The sequence below is a fragment of the Helianthus annuus genome, chromosome 5 (assembly GCF_002127325.2).
Source record: "Helianthus annuus cultivar XRQ/B chromosome 5, HanXRQr2.0-SUNRISE, whole genome shotgun sequence".
Lineage (NCBI taxonomy): Eukaryota > Viridiplantae > Streptophyta > Magnoliopsida > Asterales > Asteraceae > Helianthus > Helianthus annuus.
The window spans coordinates 146,320,579-146,341,029 of NC_035437.2; the positions used below are offsets into that span (position 1 = coordinate 146,320,579).

Consider the following 20,451-nt stretch of genomic DNA (forward strand, 5'->3'; position numbering starts at 1 on the left):
CGGTTTTTAAAACATTGGTTATTACTATTTTGTTAATTTGTGTAGACATTAGTTTTGTTAATTTTGGCGTTTTCATTATGATGCTATATTTTGTTAATTATTTATGTTGTTAAGTGTTTTTAATTATTCATCTCATGGCTTTTTTATCATGTCGTTTTTAAATTATGTGTTTATTATGTCTTGTTTATTATTCAATTAATGGCGTTTTAATGTATAATGTTATTACCAGACATCACTCTGTTTTTCTGATTTTTCTGTTCCTCCATGTGTTTTCTCATACGAAGTCTCTTCCTTGAGTCAAAGGCATTGCCCCAAAACTGGATTACCATTTATCATTCCTGACGTCAGTGAAGAATTAAAGCCCAGAAAGGACATGGTATTCTCAAGCCTTGATGATTGTTATTCAATATATGTTAAGTATGCCAAGGAGTGTAGGTTTTCATTCAGGAAAGGGACTACAAAGACAAACTCTAAAGATGTCTTACATATTAAGTATTTCTTGTGTACGAGAGCTGGGGTACATAAGGACAAGAAGGTTGATACGTTCGACCCCAATCAAAAGGAGCGAGTAGTGCGATCTAACTTTTCAAAGAGGATTGATTGTGGGACACTGCTATGTGTACTTTTTGAGGATGCATCATGGAAGGTGTATAAGTTTGTCGAGGAGCACAATCATGAACTTGTTGAACGTCCTGATAAGCATTTTCTTCCAACTGAACGACACCTCACTCAGCTCCAGAAGCATGTTATACATAGCATGTCTAAGTTGAATTTGGGTCCTGTCAAGGTGTTTAATGTTATGAAGACTTGTTTTGACGGTTTTGAAGACGTGGGTGCAAGCAAAGTTAAATTTAAGAACTATAAGAGGCAAATTAACTTGTTCATAGGGGAATATGACGCCGATATGGTTGTGAAACATTTGACTGAAAAAAAAAATTCCCAGCCTAATTTCTCGTATGATTACATCACAGACGAAGAGAATCGTTTGAAGGGTCTTTTTTGGTGTGACGATCAAGCCAAACGTAATTACCACGTGTTTGGTGATGTGATTTCGTTTGATGCCACGTATCGTTCCAACAAGTAATATTTTATAATTCAACTTCTTCTGTTTTTGGCGTTTTATTAATTTACATGCAATGGCGTTTTTATATTTTACATGCAATGGCGTTTTATTAGCTTACATGCAATGGAGTTTTATTAGTATACATTCAATGGCGTTTTATTATTGTTTCATTTCTCATGGCGTTTTCATGTGCAGATACTCTATGGTGTTTGTACCGTTCACTGGTATAGACAATCATCACTGCAATGTTACATTTGGTACAACATTGTTGGCGTCGGAAACTGCTGATACGTATATTTGGTTGTTAATAGTTTTTCTAAAAGCTGTTGGTTCTCAACCACAAGTTGTTGTCACTGACCAAGATCCAGCGATGAAGAAGGCTATTTCTGTTGTATTTGTTGACACGAGGCATCGGTTATGCATGTGGCATGTGATGCATAAACTTTCTCTGAAGGTTGTTATGTTTTTTTTATCATTGGCGTTTTAGGATACACTGCGTTTTAAATAAATGGCGTTTTGTACCTTGTTAATGTTTTTTAATTAAGTTTTGTCTTTTGTTTTTTTTATGCATGGCGTTTTCGTGTTATATATAGGTTGGTGTTAGGCTATGCAATTCCACCAATTTTAAAGAACGTATTTGTGGTGTTGTGTGGACGGATATTCTCACACCTGAAGAGTTTGAATCAGAATGGGAAGCGGTTATCGCAGAATTCAATTTAGAAGATAATGACTGGCTATCTGATATTTTTGCACTTAGGGAATCTTGGATCCCTGGATACTATAGAATGGAGCATATGTCTGGTCTTATGTGAACGACATCCAGGTCGGAGAGTGAGAATCGTTTTTTGGTCAAGTATGCAATTCGAAAGCTATTCTTGTTGAGTTCATGACGCATTATGAGACTGCAATAGAAGCACAGTGTCACACACATCGTAAAAATGATCATGAATCTCGATACAAAAGACCCCAGTTGAAGAGTAATTACAAATTGTTGGAAGGGCAAGCTGTTGACATATACACAAAAAGTATTTTTTGTGACGTTCAAGCTGAGCTTATTGGAGTTGCGGATTGCATAAATCAACGTTACGAAGATCAGCCTGATGGGTTTGTTAAGTTTTACGTAAATGACTTCCAGCAGCTTTGTACATCCTTATTTGAGGTAAATAATGGCATTTTGGTTTTTATGGCGTTTTCTGTTAATGGTGTTTTATCATATGCAATGTGTTTTTTTTCTTTGTTAGACAAACATTCTACGCATGGCGTTATAGAGATATTGTTTTTGGCGTTTTTCAGGTAATGTTCCGTAAGTCTGATTGCACATGCAGTTGCTCATGCAGGCGTTTTGAACAGTTTGGTTTGCTATGTAGACATATATTCTATGTTTTGAGAATTATGGACATTAGGGAATTTCCAAAACAATAAATTCTGAATAGATGGCGCAAAGAGGCCTCCCCAAACTGCTTGTCACACCCCGATTTCCACGTGTCTCACCGGTGGGCCCGGTGGGGGATTACCATGACGATGTTGGCAACAATATAGTCAAACCACACAATTATATACATGCACAGCGGAAGCTTTAAAGATAAATATATACTTCAACCTCTGGTGGTAATATCAAATGTATTACAGAAGTCGAATATATCCACAGCGGATCAAAATAAATAAATATTGTTCATTCAGATACGGCATCGAGTTTGCGAGACTATTCGTAATGCTTAGGAAGCTAATACCAGCCAATTTCGTATAGTACCTGCACTTAATCTTTTTGGGGAAAATACGTCAGTTTACACTGGTAAATACATTTAACTGACACATTTGAAAATGTTTATTAAAATTGATTTGAATGCACAAGGCACAAACTCTTTTATAACTTGGGAAAATTATCAAGAATCTTGTGAACGTTTTACATGTTCTTTTATGCGTTCAGTAGCCCGGGTCGTGCCGGGTTAAAGATTTATAGACACACCACATTGCGTAAAACCGTAGTATAAAAACCAACGGCTACGTCTTTTAATTTAATGTCGACAATATATACCGGGTGTACGCCTACACCGGGATGTCGATGGTCGTGGCCATTTCGTAAAATGATGCCAAGGATATCCGGGACAACGGTCATTAAACCCCCTAAAGGCTTTTAAGAAACAAAACTGTTTAAATGAGCCGATCATATTATTTAATTAACCACCTAAGCGATGGAAAAATATAATGCTCAATCAAGCGGTATTAACATACCGTAACCCAAGCCCATATAGGGGAAATAAGTTAAAGTATTTACCTTTGCAAGTATATTTCCTTAATTTGATTTAGTCACCGATAGCTTTTACTGGGCTCCTAATCTGGAACGAAGGTTTTAATTAACCTCTTAGAATCCTAACGAGTCTTTATAATGGCCGTAGCCTAGACCGGTTGGTTCCGATATGTGAGTACGGTTTAATCGCGCGAAAAGGCGAAAACCGAGAATGGAGTGTGATTCTGACCCAACAAGTTCAGAGACTTGTTTTATATGGGTTTATGGTTCACACTCTGGATTTTGGGGTTCAAATAATATAATTTGACCCGTATCGGCTAATTTATGAAAACTAGTTTCATAAGCCGAACCGTGCGCGCAATAGGCGAAACGGTTAACCATGAGAGTCTTACGCTTATTTCCTAAGTCAATATGCCTTAAAGAGGTTGTGGTATCAGTAGGATACCTTCCGTGACGCCCGTAACGTGTTTAAGTTAATATTACGCCCCGTAGGGACTTTTCGGTCATTTTAAAGACTTTAAAAAGGGCTTTTCGAGTTCTACAGGAAATCTGAGTTTCCCGATCAGTTTGTATAGTCTAAAATACTTTATTTATTATTTAAAATCAGTAGCAACTGGAATCGGGTCAAAAGACCTTGTAGAACTCAAGTTTTGGCCGAAAAGGGCACATTCGGTATTTACCGAACCGTAGCCATAACCGCAGGTTATGAGCGAGGTAAAAATTATTAAAAATCTTTAAAATTCCCAAAATATTATTTTAATACAGTGGGTAAAAGTTTTGGTGACGAAATCTTGGTTTAGATAGGCGTTATGCTAATTGCGCCGTTATTTACAAAAGTTTACTTTAATTGCGCTAATTAGCATAACTCTCATTCTAGACCTCGGATTGACGTGAAACTTTAAGGACATTCTTATAATTTAATAAGCAAGGTTCTGGTCCGTTCACGTGTCCGGAATACTCGTTTTATTTTCAAAATGGCGTTACGGTCAACTTTTAGGCGATTAACGGAAATGTGCAAAAGACTCGGATAACTCATGAACCGATCACAGAGGTTTATACCAACATGTGACCTGGTCCTAAGAGAGTCCTAAGGCATATCTATACCTCACTAAAACGGGTCAGAACTGAAGTCAAAACAAAAGTTAAACTTTCGCGACATTCGGCTCCGAACCGGGTCAATATAGCAAACGGTCGATTCAAACGAGCGCAAACAAGTTTATATACTTATTATCATGTTTTATGAACATCAAAACAGGTTTCATAACGTATACGTTACAGATTATGTAGAAAATGGCAAAATGACTTTCTGTTAACTTTTTAAGTGCGCGTTTGACTCGATATTTGACATAGTTAGAGTGGTGATCAGAGGGAACCCTTTTTGGGGTTTATTACCCACATAAATACCAACTCAAAACTACTTTTGATCCGACAATTCACTGGACCATTTGTGAGTTATCGCTATAACAACCGTTAGTTACGACGGTTGAGTTTATAAGCCAAAACTATGGAAATGTAAGACCAAATTGGTTATGAACGACTTAAGGAAGTGGTATCTTGCTTAGAGAGCAGAAGAGAATGCTAGAGAGCTCTTGGAATGATCAGATGAATGAGTTTGTGTTGTGGTGAAAGTTGTGTGCATAATGTGGCTATTTATAGTGAAGCCAAGCATCTAGGATCATCACAAACACCTACAACAGGCCAGGGATGATGGGCATGTGTCCCCTGAAGCTATGGGTCAAGTGTAGGGTGCCCATGCTTCATTTATTGAGGTTTGATCGTTCTAAGGCTCCAAAAGGCAAGTAGTTACAAGTTTTCTGCATCTGGGCGTCCCACGCGGCCCGCATGGGAGTTCCCATGCACTTTTACGCGGGCCGCCTGAGTTTAAGAAATCAGGCGAGTAAATGAGGAGGCTCGCGGCCCGCCTCAACTTATGCCTAAACCTCACGCGGTCGCGAGAGGTTATGTTTTCAGAATTTCTAAATCTTTTGTAATGATTAACAGAATCGGGTAATTAATAACGAAATCTTTCGTAATGATTTACCTGACCTTTCGGGTTTGAAGGGGTAACTTTGCGGTTTGGCCCTCGGTTAATTACAACTAAGGACCTCGTGTTATTTACCCGCGTTGTTAAGTCCCTGATTAGTTTATTAATTATTCAGAAAGCCTTAACTTTCATTATTGACACTTTTAACCCTTCTCCTACGCATTCGATCGTAACTTTCTCGTTTCATAACGAAACTTCGCGAAATTTATATATATTATATTTTAGTGAGTGTATAATACCGTTACAAAGCCTTGGGAACGTTAAAGGGTCACTCAGAGGTATAATTAAACATGTTGACACGGTTAACCCCTGTAGCTTGTAATCTCTCACTTTCTTTCGCGTTTCGCTTCTGTACGATCTATGATTTATTCGTTTGAAGGTTCAAGCATTATTTAGGGTTACTATACAGTATATTTACCCTTGTTGACATTTATAACCCTCGAATTTATATACTTTCAAGGTTTGTCAAAATCTGTCCTTTATTTAATATAAATGCCACGTGTAATCAAATGACACGTGTTAACACATTATTGGACGCAAAAATTCGAGGTGTTACATCCTCACCCCCTTAAAATAAATCTCGACCCGAGATTTACTCAAATAAGTAGGGGTACTTTTCTTTCATTGTGTCTTCGACTTCCCACGTATATTCGGGACCTCTACGAGCATCCCATTTGACCTTTACAATCGGTACGTGCTTTCTGCGAAGCTTCTTTACCTGTCGATCCTCAATCGACAAAGGTTTTTCTATGAACTTTAAGCTCTCATCTATATGCACATCTGTATGTGGAATCACCAACGATTCATCGGCGAAGCACTTTTTGAGATTGCAGATGTGGAACACATTGTGAATTCCATTGAGCTCTTCAGGCAAGTTCAACTTATAGGCGACTGATCCGACACGTTCAATGACCTCAAAAGGTCCTATGTATCTCGGACTTAGTTTGCCTTTCTTGCCGAAACGCATCACCCCCTTCCAGGGCGATACTTTAAGCAACACCTTCTCACCTACCTCGAAGTGAAGATCCTTACGTTTTGGATCGGCGTAGCTTTTCTGCCTATCGCGGGCAGCCTTGAGACGTTCCCGGATCTGGATAATCTTGTCCGTTGTCTGGAAAACAATCTCTGGTCCTGATAATTGGACCTCTCCTACTTCCGCCCAACAAACAGGCGATCTGCATTTCCTACCATATAATGCCTCGAAAGGCGCAGCCTTTATGCTGGTGTGATAGCTATTATTGTAGGAGAATTCGATCAGGGGTAGATTCTTATCCCAGTTACCGCCTAAATCGATTGCACATGCACGAAGCATGTCTTCTAGCGTTTGGATAGTACGCTCACTCTGACCGTCCGTCTGTGGATGATAAGCCGTACTAAAGTTTAAACGTGTGCCCAAAGATTGCTGGAAGCTCTTCCAGAAATGAGACGTGTACCTAGTATCCCTGTCGGAGATAATAGACACAGGTATGCCGTGTAAGGCTACAATCTTATCAACATAAAGTTGGGCTAACATATCGGAGCTATACGTCTCCTTGATGGGTAGAAAATGAGCCGATTTAGTCAGCCTATCGACTATGACCCATATTGTATCGTTTCCTTTCCTGGTTTTGGGTAACTTGGTTATGAAGTCCATAGTTACGCATTCCCACTTCCACTCGGGAAGTTCAGGCTGTTGTAGCAAGCCGGACGGCTTTTGGTGCTCGGCTTTGACTTGAGCACAAGTCAAGCACTTTGCTACGTGGGCGGCCACAGACTTTTTCAAGCCTATCCACCAATAATTTGCCTTTAAATCTTGATACATCTTGTCAGCACCAGGATGGACTGAATATTTGGAACTATGGGCTTCCTGGAGGATAACATCTCGTAGTCCTCCATAAATCGGAACCCATATACGTCCGTTCAGTCTAGGGATTCCATCCTTGCTAAGAGTCAACTGCTCCTCAGTTACTCCTAACTTTTCTTTAGGATAATTAGCTTCCAACACAGCCTCTCGCTGTGCAGCTAATATCCTCTCAATCAAATTGTTCTTGACCTCAATGCTCTTGGCATTGATTCGAATAGGTTTTACCCTTTCTTTCCTGCTTACGGCATCAGCGACCACATTCGCTTTGCCGGGATGGTACCTGATCTCGCAATCATAGTCGTTCAAGGTTTCCATCCAACGGCGCTGCCTCATGTTCAACTCTTTCTGGTTGAACAGGTGCTGGAGGCTTTTGTGATCAGAATAAATCACAAATTTAATACCATAAAGGTAATGCCTCCACAATTTTAGTGCAAATACAACGGCACCCAACTCCAAATCATGGGTGGTGTAATTCTTTTCGTGCACCTTTAATTGCCTTGAAGCATAGGCAATCACCTTGCCTTTCTGCATAAGCACACACCCCATGCCCGTGTGTGATGCATCGCAGTAAACTACGAATTCGTCTGTACCTTCTGGTAATGTCAGCACAGGTGCGTTGCTTAGCTTTTTCTTCAGTATTTCGAAGGACTCTTGCTGCTTTGGGCCCCAAATAAACTTTTCTTTCTTCTTGGTTAGGGAAGTCAAGGGCGCAACAATCCTTGAAAATTTTTCAATAAACCTCCTGTAGTATCCTGCTAAACCCAGGAAACTACGAATTTCGGTAGGCGTCTTTGGCTCTTGCCAGTTCATGACTGCCTCTACCTTAGCGGGATCCACTTGGATACCACGCTCACTCACAATGTGACCTAAAAACTGAACCTCTCGTAGCCAGAATTCACATTTCGAGAATTTGGCGTAGAGTTTCTCACGCTGTAGTAATTCGAGAATGCAACGGAGGTGCTTCTCGTGGTCAGCTTGGTTTTTGGAATATATAAGGATATCGTCGATGAAGACTATGACAAATTTGTCCAAATACGGCTTGCAGACGCGATTCATGAGATCCATGAACGCAGCCGGTGCATTTGTGAGCCCAAAAGGCATCACTAGGAACTCGTAATGACCATAGCGAGTCCTAAATGCTGTCTTATGTACATCTTCATCTCTGACCCTTAGCTGATGATAGCCCGACCTCAAGTCGATCTTCGAGAAATAGCTTGCTCCTTGCAGCTGATCGAATAGATCATCGATCCTCGGTAAAGGATATCTATTCTTTATGGTAACTTTATTTAGCTCTCGGTAGTCGATGCACAACCGCATCGATCCGTCCTTCTTCTTTACAAATAGGACTGGTGCTCCCCAGGGAGATGAACTGGGTCTGATAAAACCTTTCGTCAGCAGTTCATCCAACTGGGTCCTCAGTTCTTTCATTTCCATTGGAGCTATCCTGTAAGGTGCTCTTGCTATCGGAGCCGCTCCAGGAATGATGTCTATTCTGAACTCCACTTGTCTATCTGGTGGCAAACCAGGTAGTTCTTCAGGAAAAACTTCGGGGTATTCAGAAATGACAGGAAGATCCTCGACCTTCGGCTTAGGTTCTTCTATTATCACCTGAGCCATGTAAATTACACAGCCTCTGTTTAAACACCTTGAAGCTTTGAGCATAGATACGTCCTCGGGTAATCCGTACTGCGTATCTCCTCGAATGGTAAGCGATTCACCACTCGGAGTCTTTAATACTATGTGCCTTTTGCCGCAAATGATTTGGGCCTGATTACGGGATAACCAGTCCATGCCTAGGACTATGTCGAAACCCGCAAGTTTGAAGGGAAGTAGAGATAGAGGAAAAGAATGGTTCTTAATGGACATTTCACATCCCTCTAGCACAGTGGAGACGGTTTCTATCGTGCCGTCTGCTAACTCTACCTCGTATTTTATATCTAGGGTTTTGATCGGCATATTTAACAGTTGGCAAAATTTCTGGTCTACAAAGGATTTATCGGCGCCAGAATCGAATAGTACTCTTGCAAATATATTATTTACGAGAAAAGTACCTGTAAGCACATTGTCGTTCTGTACTGCCTCCTTTGCATCCATGCGAAAGACTCTCGCGTTTGTCTTCTTGGTCTCCTCCGCCTTCTTGGCGTTCTTAGGGCAGTTACTCTTGATATGCCCCTTTTCGTTGCAACCATAGCAGGTTGCATCCTTGATCTTTTTGCATTCCACAGTCTTATGATCCTTGGACTTGCATAGTCCACAGGAAGGAGTCTTTGATTGTGACTGTGAATTCGATGCAAACCTGCACTTCCCAGAATGGGGTTTCTTGCATATTTTGCAGTTGGGCCTTTCACCAGCTTGCCCATCTTTCTTTACCTCCGACCCTCTTTTGCCTTCACCGTTTCCACGGTGCTTCTTCCCTGATCTTCGTGAGGTATCATCCTCACGTTTTCTCTTCTCAGCCTCCTTGCTCCTTAGTGTCCTCAGACGGACAGCGTCTAAGGTGAGAGACAAGGAGAGGTCAGTAACTGACCTGAAGGTCGTCGGCCGAGAGGCCTTTACACTCGCCTTTATTGCGGGCTCCAAGCCCCCAATGAAACGGGCAATTCTTCGGGGTTCTGGTGTCACAAGGTATGGGACCAGACGAGACATTGTATTGAAACCCGTCAAATATGCCTGGCAGTCCAGGTTCGTCATCACCAGTGACACAAAGTCAGCCTCGATTTTCTCAACCTCATGCTGAGGGCAGTAGTTTTCCTTAATGAGAGCAATAAATTCCTCCCATGTGATTTTGTATAAAGCAGACTTACCAGATGCCTGCACCAACGCCCTCCACCATGCCAGGGCCTCGCCCTTAAATGACTAGGACACATACTTCACCACATCCCTCTCTGCACACCCGCTGATGTCCACAATAGTGTCCATCTCATCAAGCCAGGTGATACAATCCACAGCACCTTTCTCCCCTGTAAATTCCCGTGGCTTACAAGATACAAAGTATTTGTAGGTGCAACCCTTAGCATTGGATGCATCAGTATATTCTCTATCGCGATGAACGCTGTTCTCAGTGGACGAGTGTTTGTCGTCATCTTTCTTGGGTTGAGAGGGTGGTTTGGAGTGTGTCTTTGGTTTAGAGGGTGGTTTTGATACGGTTCTGCCTTGAGACTCAGTATATTGACGATCAAAGAGCTGCCTGAACAGCATTGTCAATCAGAGCCTTAAGCTGTGCGCCTGTCAGATGCACTGGCGCATTGTCGTAGTCATCTTCATTTGTATGGCTGTTCTCTCCATTGGGATCCGCCATTGTAACTTGAATCTGCTACAGAAGATAACAAAATTTTATTCAGGAGATTATTATATAATTATCTTTTATGACAATTTGTCAACCATGGTAATAGAGACCATATTTGGTTAACTTATTACTTTATTAGATATTAGGATTTGAATATATCCTATTTCAGCTATATCAATAATATTGGCGGCATAAAGCCTAATTACGAGGATGTTTTATATTATTAGCCGAGATTTCAGAGAATCAAAGGCATAGAGATTTGAACCGTAGTTCTTTTATCTCTTTCTGACAGAGAGTCATAGACCACCACTGCCTTTTGTCTTTATAAGACAATTATTATGGCCCATAGGCACTACACCTCTAATGGATGTTTCAATATGGTTGGCCCGTAAGCACTACATCGCTAATGGATGTTTTAATAAGATTGATCACTTGCATAGGTGATTTAACCCACGATTTATAAATCATTTAGTTGGGCTTTGAAATCCTTATAGGATTATTGTATAAGAATGACGTGCGTGATTTTAACGAATCACATCTGCCATGGTTGTTAACATGCTTGCAGCGGTTAACAAGGAATCTGAATCTTTTAATTAAGTCCTACCATCTTGACCGGATCTTAAAAGACACCAGGCTAGGTTTCACTCGTAAGATTCTTTATTTAGGCAGATCAATTTAAAAAGATTGGTTTTGATTTATTTCATACATATTAAAACAAAACTCATAACATACATTCCATAATCTTAAATACAATTACATATTGCCCTAAACGGGTCTTTCAAATAGTACATACCTCCATAGAGGTTTAAAATAAGTGACAAGTCCATGCAGGGACTAATACAAGATAGGTGTCCATGCAAGGACTAAAAGATAAGTCCAAGTAGGGACTGAAATACGATAAGTGTCCACGCAGGGACTTATTTCAAAGTAGAAATTACATTAGTACAACTATTAAGGGCTAGTGGTCACGTTTCTTCTTTTTGCCCTTTAGTAGGTTCGCCAAGCCCTTGAGAAATCCTCGATGGCTCTTTTTCTCTTCTTCGAACTCTCTCTCCACACGATCTAGTCGATGGAGTATCTCTTCCTGTTCAGGAGGAGAGAAACGTGGTTGTGGTGCTTGATGCGGAACGGGAGGTCTGGGAGGTATTGGATACCCATGAGCTGAGTAGTCCGGTGGTCCCATTTTCCCATGAGCTCCGTCAGGGTAGCGCGCATTATATCTAGCCGACACCACATATGGGTCGCGCTCATAATTATAGTTGTATTGTGCTTGTGACGGTTCAAACGGGTTGTAAGCCGTTGGACCCGTGTAAGCAGGTATGGGTTGGTCATACCCAAATGGTGGCGAATTTGCTGCAGCTGGTGCGGAGTTCGCCTCCTGTATAGGACTTGAAGGTCCTTCTTCTTGTAGTGGCGGATAGTGGCTACTACTAGAGTGTCGAGGGGTGCTGAAGTGGATACCCCCTCCTCCTCGTGTGGACATACGAGCATTTGTCCTCCTACGCCTTGGTGGATCAGGCATTACTGGTTACGCCGGTGGCGGAGGTGGTGGCGTAACTGCCTCAAAGCGTGAATCCTCAGAGGGATCCTGTGGATGTCGCGGTTGTTGTGATGTCTGTTGAGGTGGCGTGTAGTACCACTCATGTCGGTCGAACAACGCTTGGAAACTGTCTGGTCCCTGATAGGGTGTGCCATGGAAGGATGACCCATCAGAGACTTCTATCGGATGCGTGGGCGTACCACGAGCAGGTTCAGTTGGATCAGTATCTTCATCCATATGGTCCTCGGAGAAGTGATCTTGTGGCCCTAGTGGAACAAAACCTGAAGGTTCCTGTATGTAGTCAGCTGGATTAAACTGACCTATGAAGTATGGGGTAGGGTCGTCGTAATTTCGGTGCGATACCGAACGTTGTAGAGGTATGAAGGAAGGTTGTGGGTTGTTGGGATCATTCTCTGAGTTTGGCCCAAAGGAGTGCCGGTAGGATGGCGTTGAGCTGTGCGAGGTGGAATGCCTCGCAGGTTCATACAGATCTCTTCGCCGTTGTGGTTCTTCGCTCCTTGTCATCGAAGGATGTCTTGTACCTGATGGTCCAGCTTCGTTATCGTGATGTGTCACGACATCTCCTCTGCCTCTTCTTCCCCTTCCTCTTCCTCGGAATATAACAGGTGGCATTTTCCTGCTTTATAAAACTTTAAATTCCAATAATAAAAGAAAGAAACGACAGAATTGGAATAACAATTCGAATTTGTCCTAAGTTCTTGTCTAGACTCAAGTATGTGCAATTGTGTCATTGAGATTAAACACAATAGGATAGTGTTTAATTCACTCAACGTTGGCTCTGATACCAACCTGTCACACCCCGATTTCCACGTGTCTCACCGGTGGGCCCGGTGGGGGATTACCGTGACGATGTTGGCAACAATATAGTCAAACCACACAATTATATACATGCACAGCGGAAGCTTTAAAGATAAATATATACTTCAACCTCTGGTGGTAATATCAAATGTATTACAGAAGTCGAATATATCCACAGCGGATCAAAATAAATAAATATTGTTCATTCAGATACGGCATCGAGTTTGCGAGACTATTAGTAATGCTTAGGAAGCTAATACAAGCCAATTTCGTATAGTACCTGCACTTAATCTTTTTGGGGAAAATACGTCAGTTTACACTGGTAAATACATTTAACTGACACATTTGAAAATGTTTATTAAAATTGATTTGAATGCACAAGGCACAAACTCTTTTATAACTTGGGAAAATTATCAAGAATCTTGTGAACGTTTTACATGTTCTTTTATGCGTTCAGTAGCCCGGGTCGTGCCGGGTTAAAGATTTATAGACACACCACATTGCGTAAAACTGTAGTATAAAAACCAACGGCTACGTCTTTTAATTTAATGTCGACAATATATACCGGGTGTACGCCTACACCGGGATGTCGATGGTCGTGGCCATTTCGTAAAATGATGCCAAGGATATCCGGGACAACGGTCATTAAACCCCCCAAAGGCTTTTAAGAAACAAAACTGTTTAAATGAGCCGATCATATAATTTAATTAACTACCTAAGCGATGGAAAAATATAATGCTCAATCAAGCGGTATTAACATACCGTAACCCAAGCCCATATAGGGGAAATAAGTTAAAGTATTTACCTTTGCAAGTATATTTCCTTAATTTGATATAGTCACCGATAGCTTTTACTGGGCTCCTAATCTGGAACGAAGGTTTTAATTAACCTCTTAGAATCCTAACGAGTCTTTATAATGGCCGTAGCCTAGACCGGTTGGTTCCGATATGTGAGTACGGTTTAATCGCGCGAAAAGGCGAAAACCGAGAATGGAGTGTGATTCTGACCCAACAAGTTCAGAGACTTGTTTTATATGGGTTTATGGTTCACACTCTGGATTTTGGGGTTCAAATAATATAATTTGACCCGTATCGGCTAATTTATGAAAACTAGTTTCATAAGCCGAACCGTGCGCGCAATAGGCGAAACGGTTAACCATGAGAGTCTTACGCTTATTTCCTAAGTCAATATGCCTTAAAGAGGTTGTGATATCAGTAGGATACCTTCCGTGACGCCCGTAACGTGTTTAAGTTAATATTACGCCCCGTAGGGACTTTTCGGTCATTTTAAAGACTTTAAAAAGGGCTTTTCGAGTTCTACAGGAAATCTGAGTTTCCCGATCAGTTTGTATAGTCTAAAATACTTTATTTATTATTTAAAATCAGTAGCAACTGGAATCGGGTCAAAAGACCTTGTAGAACTCAAGTTTTGGCCGAAAAGGGCACATTCGGTATTTACCGAACCGTAGCCATAACCGCAGGTTATGAGCGAGGTAAAAATTATTAAAAATCTTTAAAATTCCCAAAATATTATTTTAATACAGTGGGTAAAAGTTTTGGTGACGAAATCTTGGTTTAGATAGGCGTTATGCTAATTGCGCCGTTATTTACAAAAGTTTACTTTAATTGCGCTAATTAGCATAACTCTCATTCTAGACCTCGGATTGACGTGAAACTTTAAGGACATTCTTATAATTTAATAAGCAAGGTTCTGGTCCGTTCACGTGTCCGGAATACTCGTTTTATTTTCAAAATGGCGTTACGATCAACTTTTAGGCGATTAACGGAAATGTGCAAAAGACTCGGATAACTCATGAACCGATCACAGAGGTTTATACCAACATGTGACCTGGTCCTAAGAGAGTCCTAAGGCATATCTATACCTAACTAAAACGGGTCAGAACTGAAGTCAAAACAAAAGTCAAACTTTCGCGACATTCGGCTCCGAACCGGGTCAATATAGCAAACGGTCGATTCAAACGAGCGCAAACAAGTTTATATACTTATTATCATGTTTTATGAACATCAAAACAGGTTTCATAACATATACGTTACAGATTATGTAGAAAATGGCAAAATGACTTTCTGTTGACTTTTTAAGTGCGCGTTTGACTCGATATTTGACATAGTTAGAGTGGTGATTAGAGGGAACCCTTTTTGGGGTTTATTACCCACATAAATACCAACTCAAAACTACTTTTGATCCGACAATTCACTGGACCATTTGTGAGTTATCGCTATAACAACCGTTAGTTACGACGGTTGAGTTTATAAGCCAAAACTATGGAAATGTAAGACCAAATTGGTTATGAACGACTTACAGAAGTGGTATCTTGCTTAGAGAGCAGAAGAGAATGCTAGAGAGCTCTTGGAATGATCAGATGATTGAGTTTGTGTTGTGGTGAAAGTTGTGTGCATAATGTGGCTATTTATAGTGAAGCCAAGCATCTAGGATCATCACAAACACCTACAACAGGCCAGGGATGATGGGCATGTGTCCCCTGAAGCTATGGGTCAAGTGTAGGGTGCCCATGCTTCATTTATTGAGGTTTGATCGTTCTAAGGCTCCAAAAGGCAAGTAGTTACAAGTTTTCTGCATCTGGGCGTCCCACGCGGCCCGCATGGGAGTTCCCATGCACTTTTACGCGGGCCGCCTGAGTTTAAGAAATCAGGCGAGTAAATGAGGAGGCTCGCGGCCCGCCTCAACTTATGCCTAAACCTCACGCGGGTCGCGAGAGGTTATGTTTTCAGAATTTCTAAATCTTTTGTAATGATTAACAGAATCGGGTAATTAATAACGAAATCTTTCGTAATGATTTACCTGACCTTTCGGGTTTGAAGGGGTAACTTTGCGGTTTGGCCCTCGGTTAATTACAACTAAGGACCTCGTGTTATTTACCCGCGTTGTTAAGTCCCTGATTAGTTTATTAATTATTCAGAAAGCCTTAACTTTCATTATTGACGCTTTTAACCCTTCTCCTACGCATTCGATCGTAACTTTCTCGTTTCATAATGAAACTTCGCGAAATTTATATATATTATATTTTAGTGAGTGTATAATACCGTTACAAAGCCTTGGGAACGTTAAAGGGTCACTCAGAGGTATAATTAAACATGTTGACACGGTTAACCCCTGTAGCTTGTAATCTCTCACTTTCTTTCGCGTTTCGCTTCTGTACGATCTATGATTTATTCGTTTGAAGATTCAAGCATTATTTAGGGTTACTATACAGTATATTTACCCTTGTTGACATTTATAACCCTCGAATTTATATACTTTCAAGGTTTGTCAAAATCTGTCCTTTATTTAATATAAATGCCACGTGTAATCAAATGACACGTGTTAACACATTATTGGACGCAAAAATTCGAGGTGTTACACTGCTCTCCTGAATTCTCAATTAGTCGTGAATATATGATCGAGCTTGATCCTGATGTGCAAAGTATGATGCGAGATATTATTTATTCAACCGAATACACTTTGAACCGTTTATCTGGTAATAAAGAGGAGCTAACCTTATACAAGGATCATGTTCAATCTTATATGAAGAAGGTTTAAGATATGCTGATTGTTGCTCCTCCCGCTAGTTCTAGGGATAAATATGCCGAGATAACCGATCAATATAAAAACGAAAAGAATCCGATAAGAGTCCCTGTAGGTAATAAATCCAAAGGTTCTGGTTCTCGGAAGGGCCTGAAATCTAAACAGAAGATAGCTATCGACAAAAAGAAATCAAAGTCGAAACCCGGGGCCAAAGAAAGACAGTGTCAGAACTGCAAAGCCTATGGACACTACGAATCAACATGCAAACATGCCGTAATTAAAAGAAGATCGACAAGGTCTTCGAGAGCCAGTGAAGAGTACTTTGGCGCGTTTTGTATTTGTCATTCTTACAGAACACATACAGATGTCTTCGATAGCCAGTGTAGAGTAGTTTGGCGTTTTGTTTATTTCAAACCTATAGAACACAGACATTTCTCAGTTTGGCATTTTAAATCTTTTTTTTTTTTTTGCATCTTTTTCTTTTTTCTACCTCTTTGTTCATAACATGCTACTTCGAAGTTAAATAACAAACAATATAAGATCGGGCAAGGAAATCAAACGCCCAAAAGAAAAAAAAAACAATAACGCCACTAAATAAAACTACCATAAACTTCTAATTTTGGTCGTGCTAAACTCAATAATGTTTTGTTGAACGAAATGGATAACATTGTTAATCCTCAGTCAAGAAAGATGTGTAACAATGTTATCCATCCCGTTTAGCTAAACTTTATAGAGAACAAAAACAGAATCTCCATGAAATGGCTTTTTTGAAGTTTTGTGGTTTTTCTATGTTTGGGCGTTTAAATTGAGGATCTTGCTCATCACATAGAGCGAAAGTTTATTGAGAAAATAGTGTATATCAAAGAAAATGGATTTGAATCTTTGATATTTTGGTTTTTTTGGCGTTTATAAGATGAATGGTATAGAGGAAAATATAGGTTTTTGTGGTTTTGGTGTGGATTTTAGTAGTTCTGAGAGTTTATTTATATAGGAAGTTTTTGGCGCGTATTTTAGGCGCGTATACCCGTCGTTTCAGTACTGTCTGTTCAGCTTTATCGGTTAAAAACAAAGTTTGGCGTTTTATATCTATGGCGTTATATTATGATGAAGTGTGCTATGTGTGTTGAGGCGGGATTTTAATAGCGTGAGTTTGGCGTTTTATGTTATGTCAAAAGACCCTTTTACCCTTAATGAAGCGCGTCAGATTAATAAAAGTAATTTTATTTACGAAAATGCCACCGCATTATCTAGTTCATAGATTGTTTTGATCTGACGATCCATAAGCGTTCTCTCCGTTCTCACACTTTTGAGCGTTTTTATCTAAATCCTGACCCTAAATATATATATATATATATATATATATATATATATATATATATATATATATATATATATATATATATATATATATATATATATATATATATATATATATATATATATATAGGAGAAGGATCTGTTAGGAACCACTCTTTATTGCGAGAACCAATGTGAACAAAACCGAAAACACATAAAAATAGCTAAAAAACACACAATTTTTTTTAATAATTTTTATAAAAAAAATCGCTTGATTTCGTTTAAAAAAAAATTAATTTTTTTGGCTACTATAGTACCGATTTTAATGTAAAAAATATTAAAAAAAAATTGTGTGTTTTTTTAGATTCTTTTAAATTTTTTTAGGTTTTTTTGTGGGTTTAGTTTTTTGCATTTTAGCTTGGGTGGGGGGTGTGAGGGAGGGGAGGGGTGTTTAGGTTTTTGGGGAGGGGGGTGTTAGGTTTTTTTTTTAGGTTTTTTAGGAGGTTTAGTTTTTAGCATTTAGCTTGGGGGGGTTAGGTTTTTGGGGTGGGGGGTGGGGGATAGGATTTTTTTGGGTTTTTTTTTAGGTTTTTTTTTTGGTATTTTTGGTTGTGTTCACATTGGTTCTCACGGTTCTCGCAATAAAGGTGGTTCTCGCATGAACCTTACCATATATATATATATATATATATATATATATATATATATATATATATATATATAGATGGAATTCGGTCAAATGAAAACCACCACGAGTTGTGAGAACCGTGAGAACTTTTTGATCCCGCGCAAGTTGGTTCAAAAGTTTTTTTTGCACAAACGTAGGTGAAAACATTATAAACACATCGGTAAAAAAAATTGTCGAAACGTTAGTTTTGACTGACGCAAGTATTTTTTACGCACTGTTGTAAAATTTTACAGATGATAACTATTTTTTTATCAGAGCGTAAAAAAAACTTGGAACAGTCAAGACTAACGACTCGACAATTTTTTTTACTGTTTTTTTACAGATGTGTTTATAATATTTTCATCTACGTTTGTGCAAAAAAAATTTGGCCCAACTCGCGCGGGATCAAAAAGTTATCACGGTTCTCATAGCTCATAGTGGTTCTCATTTTAAACCATCCCTATATATATATATATATATATATATATATATATATATATATACATATATGATAAGAATCTGTTAGAAAATAACCTTTAGTGCGAGAATCGCAATAATCAGTATGAATGCAACCAAAAATATCTAAAAAAATAAAAACAAACAAAAATAACTTTGTTTTTTTTTATTATAAAAAATCGCTAAATTTCATCACTAAAAATGAACAAAAGTACGATGCACGTGTGCATATGTGCAGCGGTATTGTTGTTATTTTTTAGTGACGAAATTTCGCGAATTTTAATAAAGAAAATTGAACAAAAAGTACCGTTGCACATGTGCATCGGTACTGTTGTTCAATTTTTTTAGTGATGAAATTTATTAATTTTTAATAAAAATAAAACTTTTTTAGCATTTAGTTGTGTTTTAGCTTTATGGTTTTGTTTATAGCATTTATGTTGGGTAGGGTGGGGGTGGGGGGGGGGAGGTTAGGTTTTTTGAGGTGGGGTAGGTTTTTGTAGGTTTTTGTGGGTGGGAGGTGAGGGTCAGGTTTTTTTTAGGTTTTGTGGGTGGGAAGTGAGGGTCAGGTTTTTGGGTTGTGAGGGGTTAGGTTTTCTTTAGTTTTTTTTTTTTTTTTTTTTTTTTGGGGGGGGGGGGTTAGGTTATTTGGGTTTTTTTTTTTTTTTTGTAGAAACCTAAAAAACTTAAATGAATGGACCTGTTACACCTTTTTGTAAACTATGTTATGTGTAACAACTAGGGGCTACCACGTGTTACGTGTAACAGCTTTTGCAGACTTTCAGTTTTTTTTGAAAAAGTAAAAGTTGTTACGTAACACGTGACAGACTCTGGTTGATAAAAAGCAATTTGAGTTTGTGAGAGCAATTTACCAATTTACTGTAAAACTTCAATTACTTTCTAAACAGAATGTACAATCAGTTAATACATGATTTTCTCTTTCATTTGCACGTGCTCTCTTATGATTTTCTGATTCATTTCCATGTGTTATCTTCTTGATTCTTTGACGTTATAGTTTTTATTTATTTTCACACTTTGGAAACTTTTTATTTCTTATTATTTTTTTGTTTTTTAAACTCTTTTGTATTTATTTCTAATCCCTTGAATTTTTTTAATATACAAATTTAGTCCTTTTACTTTAATAAATTTTCTTCGTATTAGTTAGCTTCATTTATATACATGTTTAATCAATCTGCTTTAACTTTGGTAATATACATGTTTAGTCTGTCTACATTTATACCTTTTTAATATTTCGCATTTTTGTGTTTCTTTCTTGGTAATGTGACAAACTAACCTGACTCCCGGTGCAATGCATAAGGTAAAATATATTACTAGTTTTAGTTTTTTTTTTTAACGACCAACAAAAGTGTTTTATTAGTTACCATATCGGACTAACAATTGTTAACCTCAGCCACCAGTTATTTACAATCCGAAAAATGAAACGAACTTACATTAGGAGAATTATTCCTCCTCACCCCACCAGATTACAATCATACCCTCAAACCTACAGCATCAAAACTAGTTTTAGTTAATTACAAAAGTTGTTTACAGGATCTCTTTTTTTTTTTTGTTTTTAAAAAAGATGCAATTAGGTTGCAAGGTATGGGGTCCGTCCCCGCTTTGTTCTGGTCCGGCGCCGTTCCACACCC

General features: G+C 39.0%; 1 protein-coding gene across 1 annotated transcript; it reads left to right on the forward strand.

The window, feature by feature from the left end:
- Nucleotides 1-373: 373 nt before the first annotated feature.
- LOC110943687 (protein FAR1-RELATED SEQUENCE 5-like) lies at nucleotides 374-1,875 on the forward strand. Its single transcript, XM_022185421.1, has 3 exons — nucleotides 374-1,065; nucleotides 1,259-1,517; nucleotides 1,657-1,875. Exons 1-3 carry the CDS (start codon nucleotides 374-376, stop codon nucleotides 1,873-1,875), a joined length of 1,170 nt encoding a protein of 389 aa, XP_022041113.1.
- Nucleotides 1,876-20,451: the final 18,576 nt, after the last annotated feature.

Bases quoted from the DNA above. Each gene is read 5' to 3' on its own strand.
- LOC110943687 (XM_022185421.1), top strand. From the start codon at position 374: ATGGTATTCTCAAGCCTTGATGATTGTTATTCAATATATGTTAAGTAT. The intron at 1,066-1,258 runs GTATCGTTCCAA...TTTCATGTGCAG, and splicing joins GTGATTTCGTTTGATGCCAC to ATACTCTATGGTGTTTGTAC. The intron at 1,518-1,656 runs GTTGTTATGTTT...TGTTATATATAG, and splicing joins TGCATAAACTTTCTCTGAAG to GTTGGTGTTAGGCTATGCAA.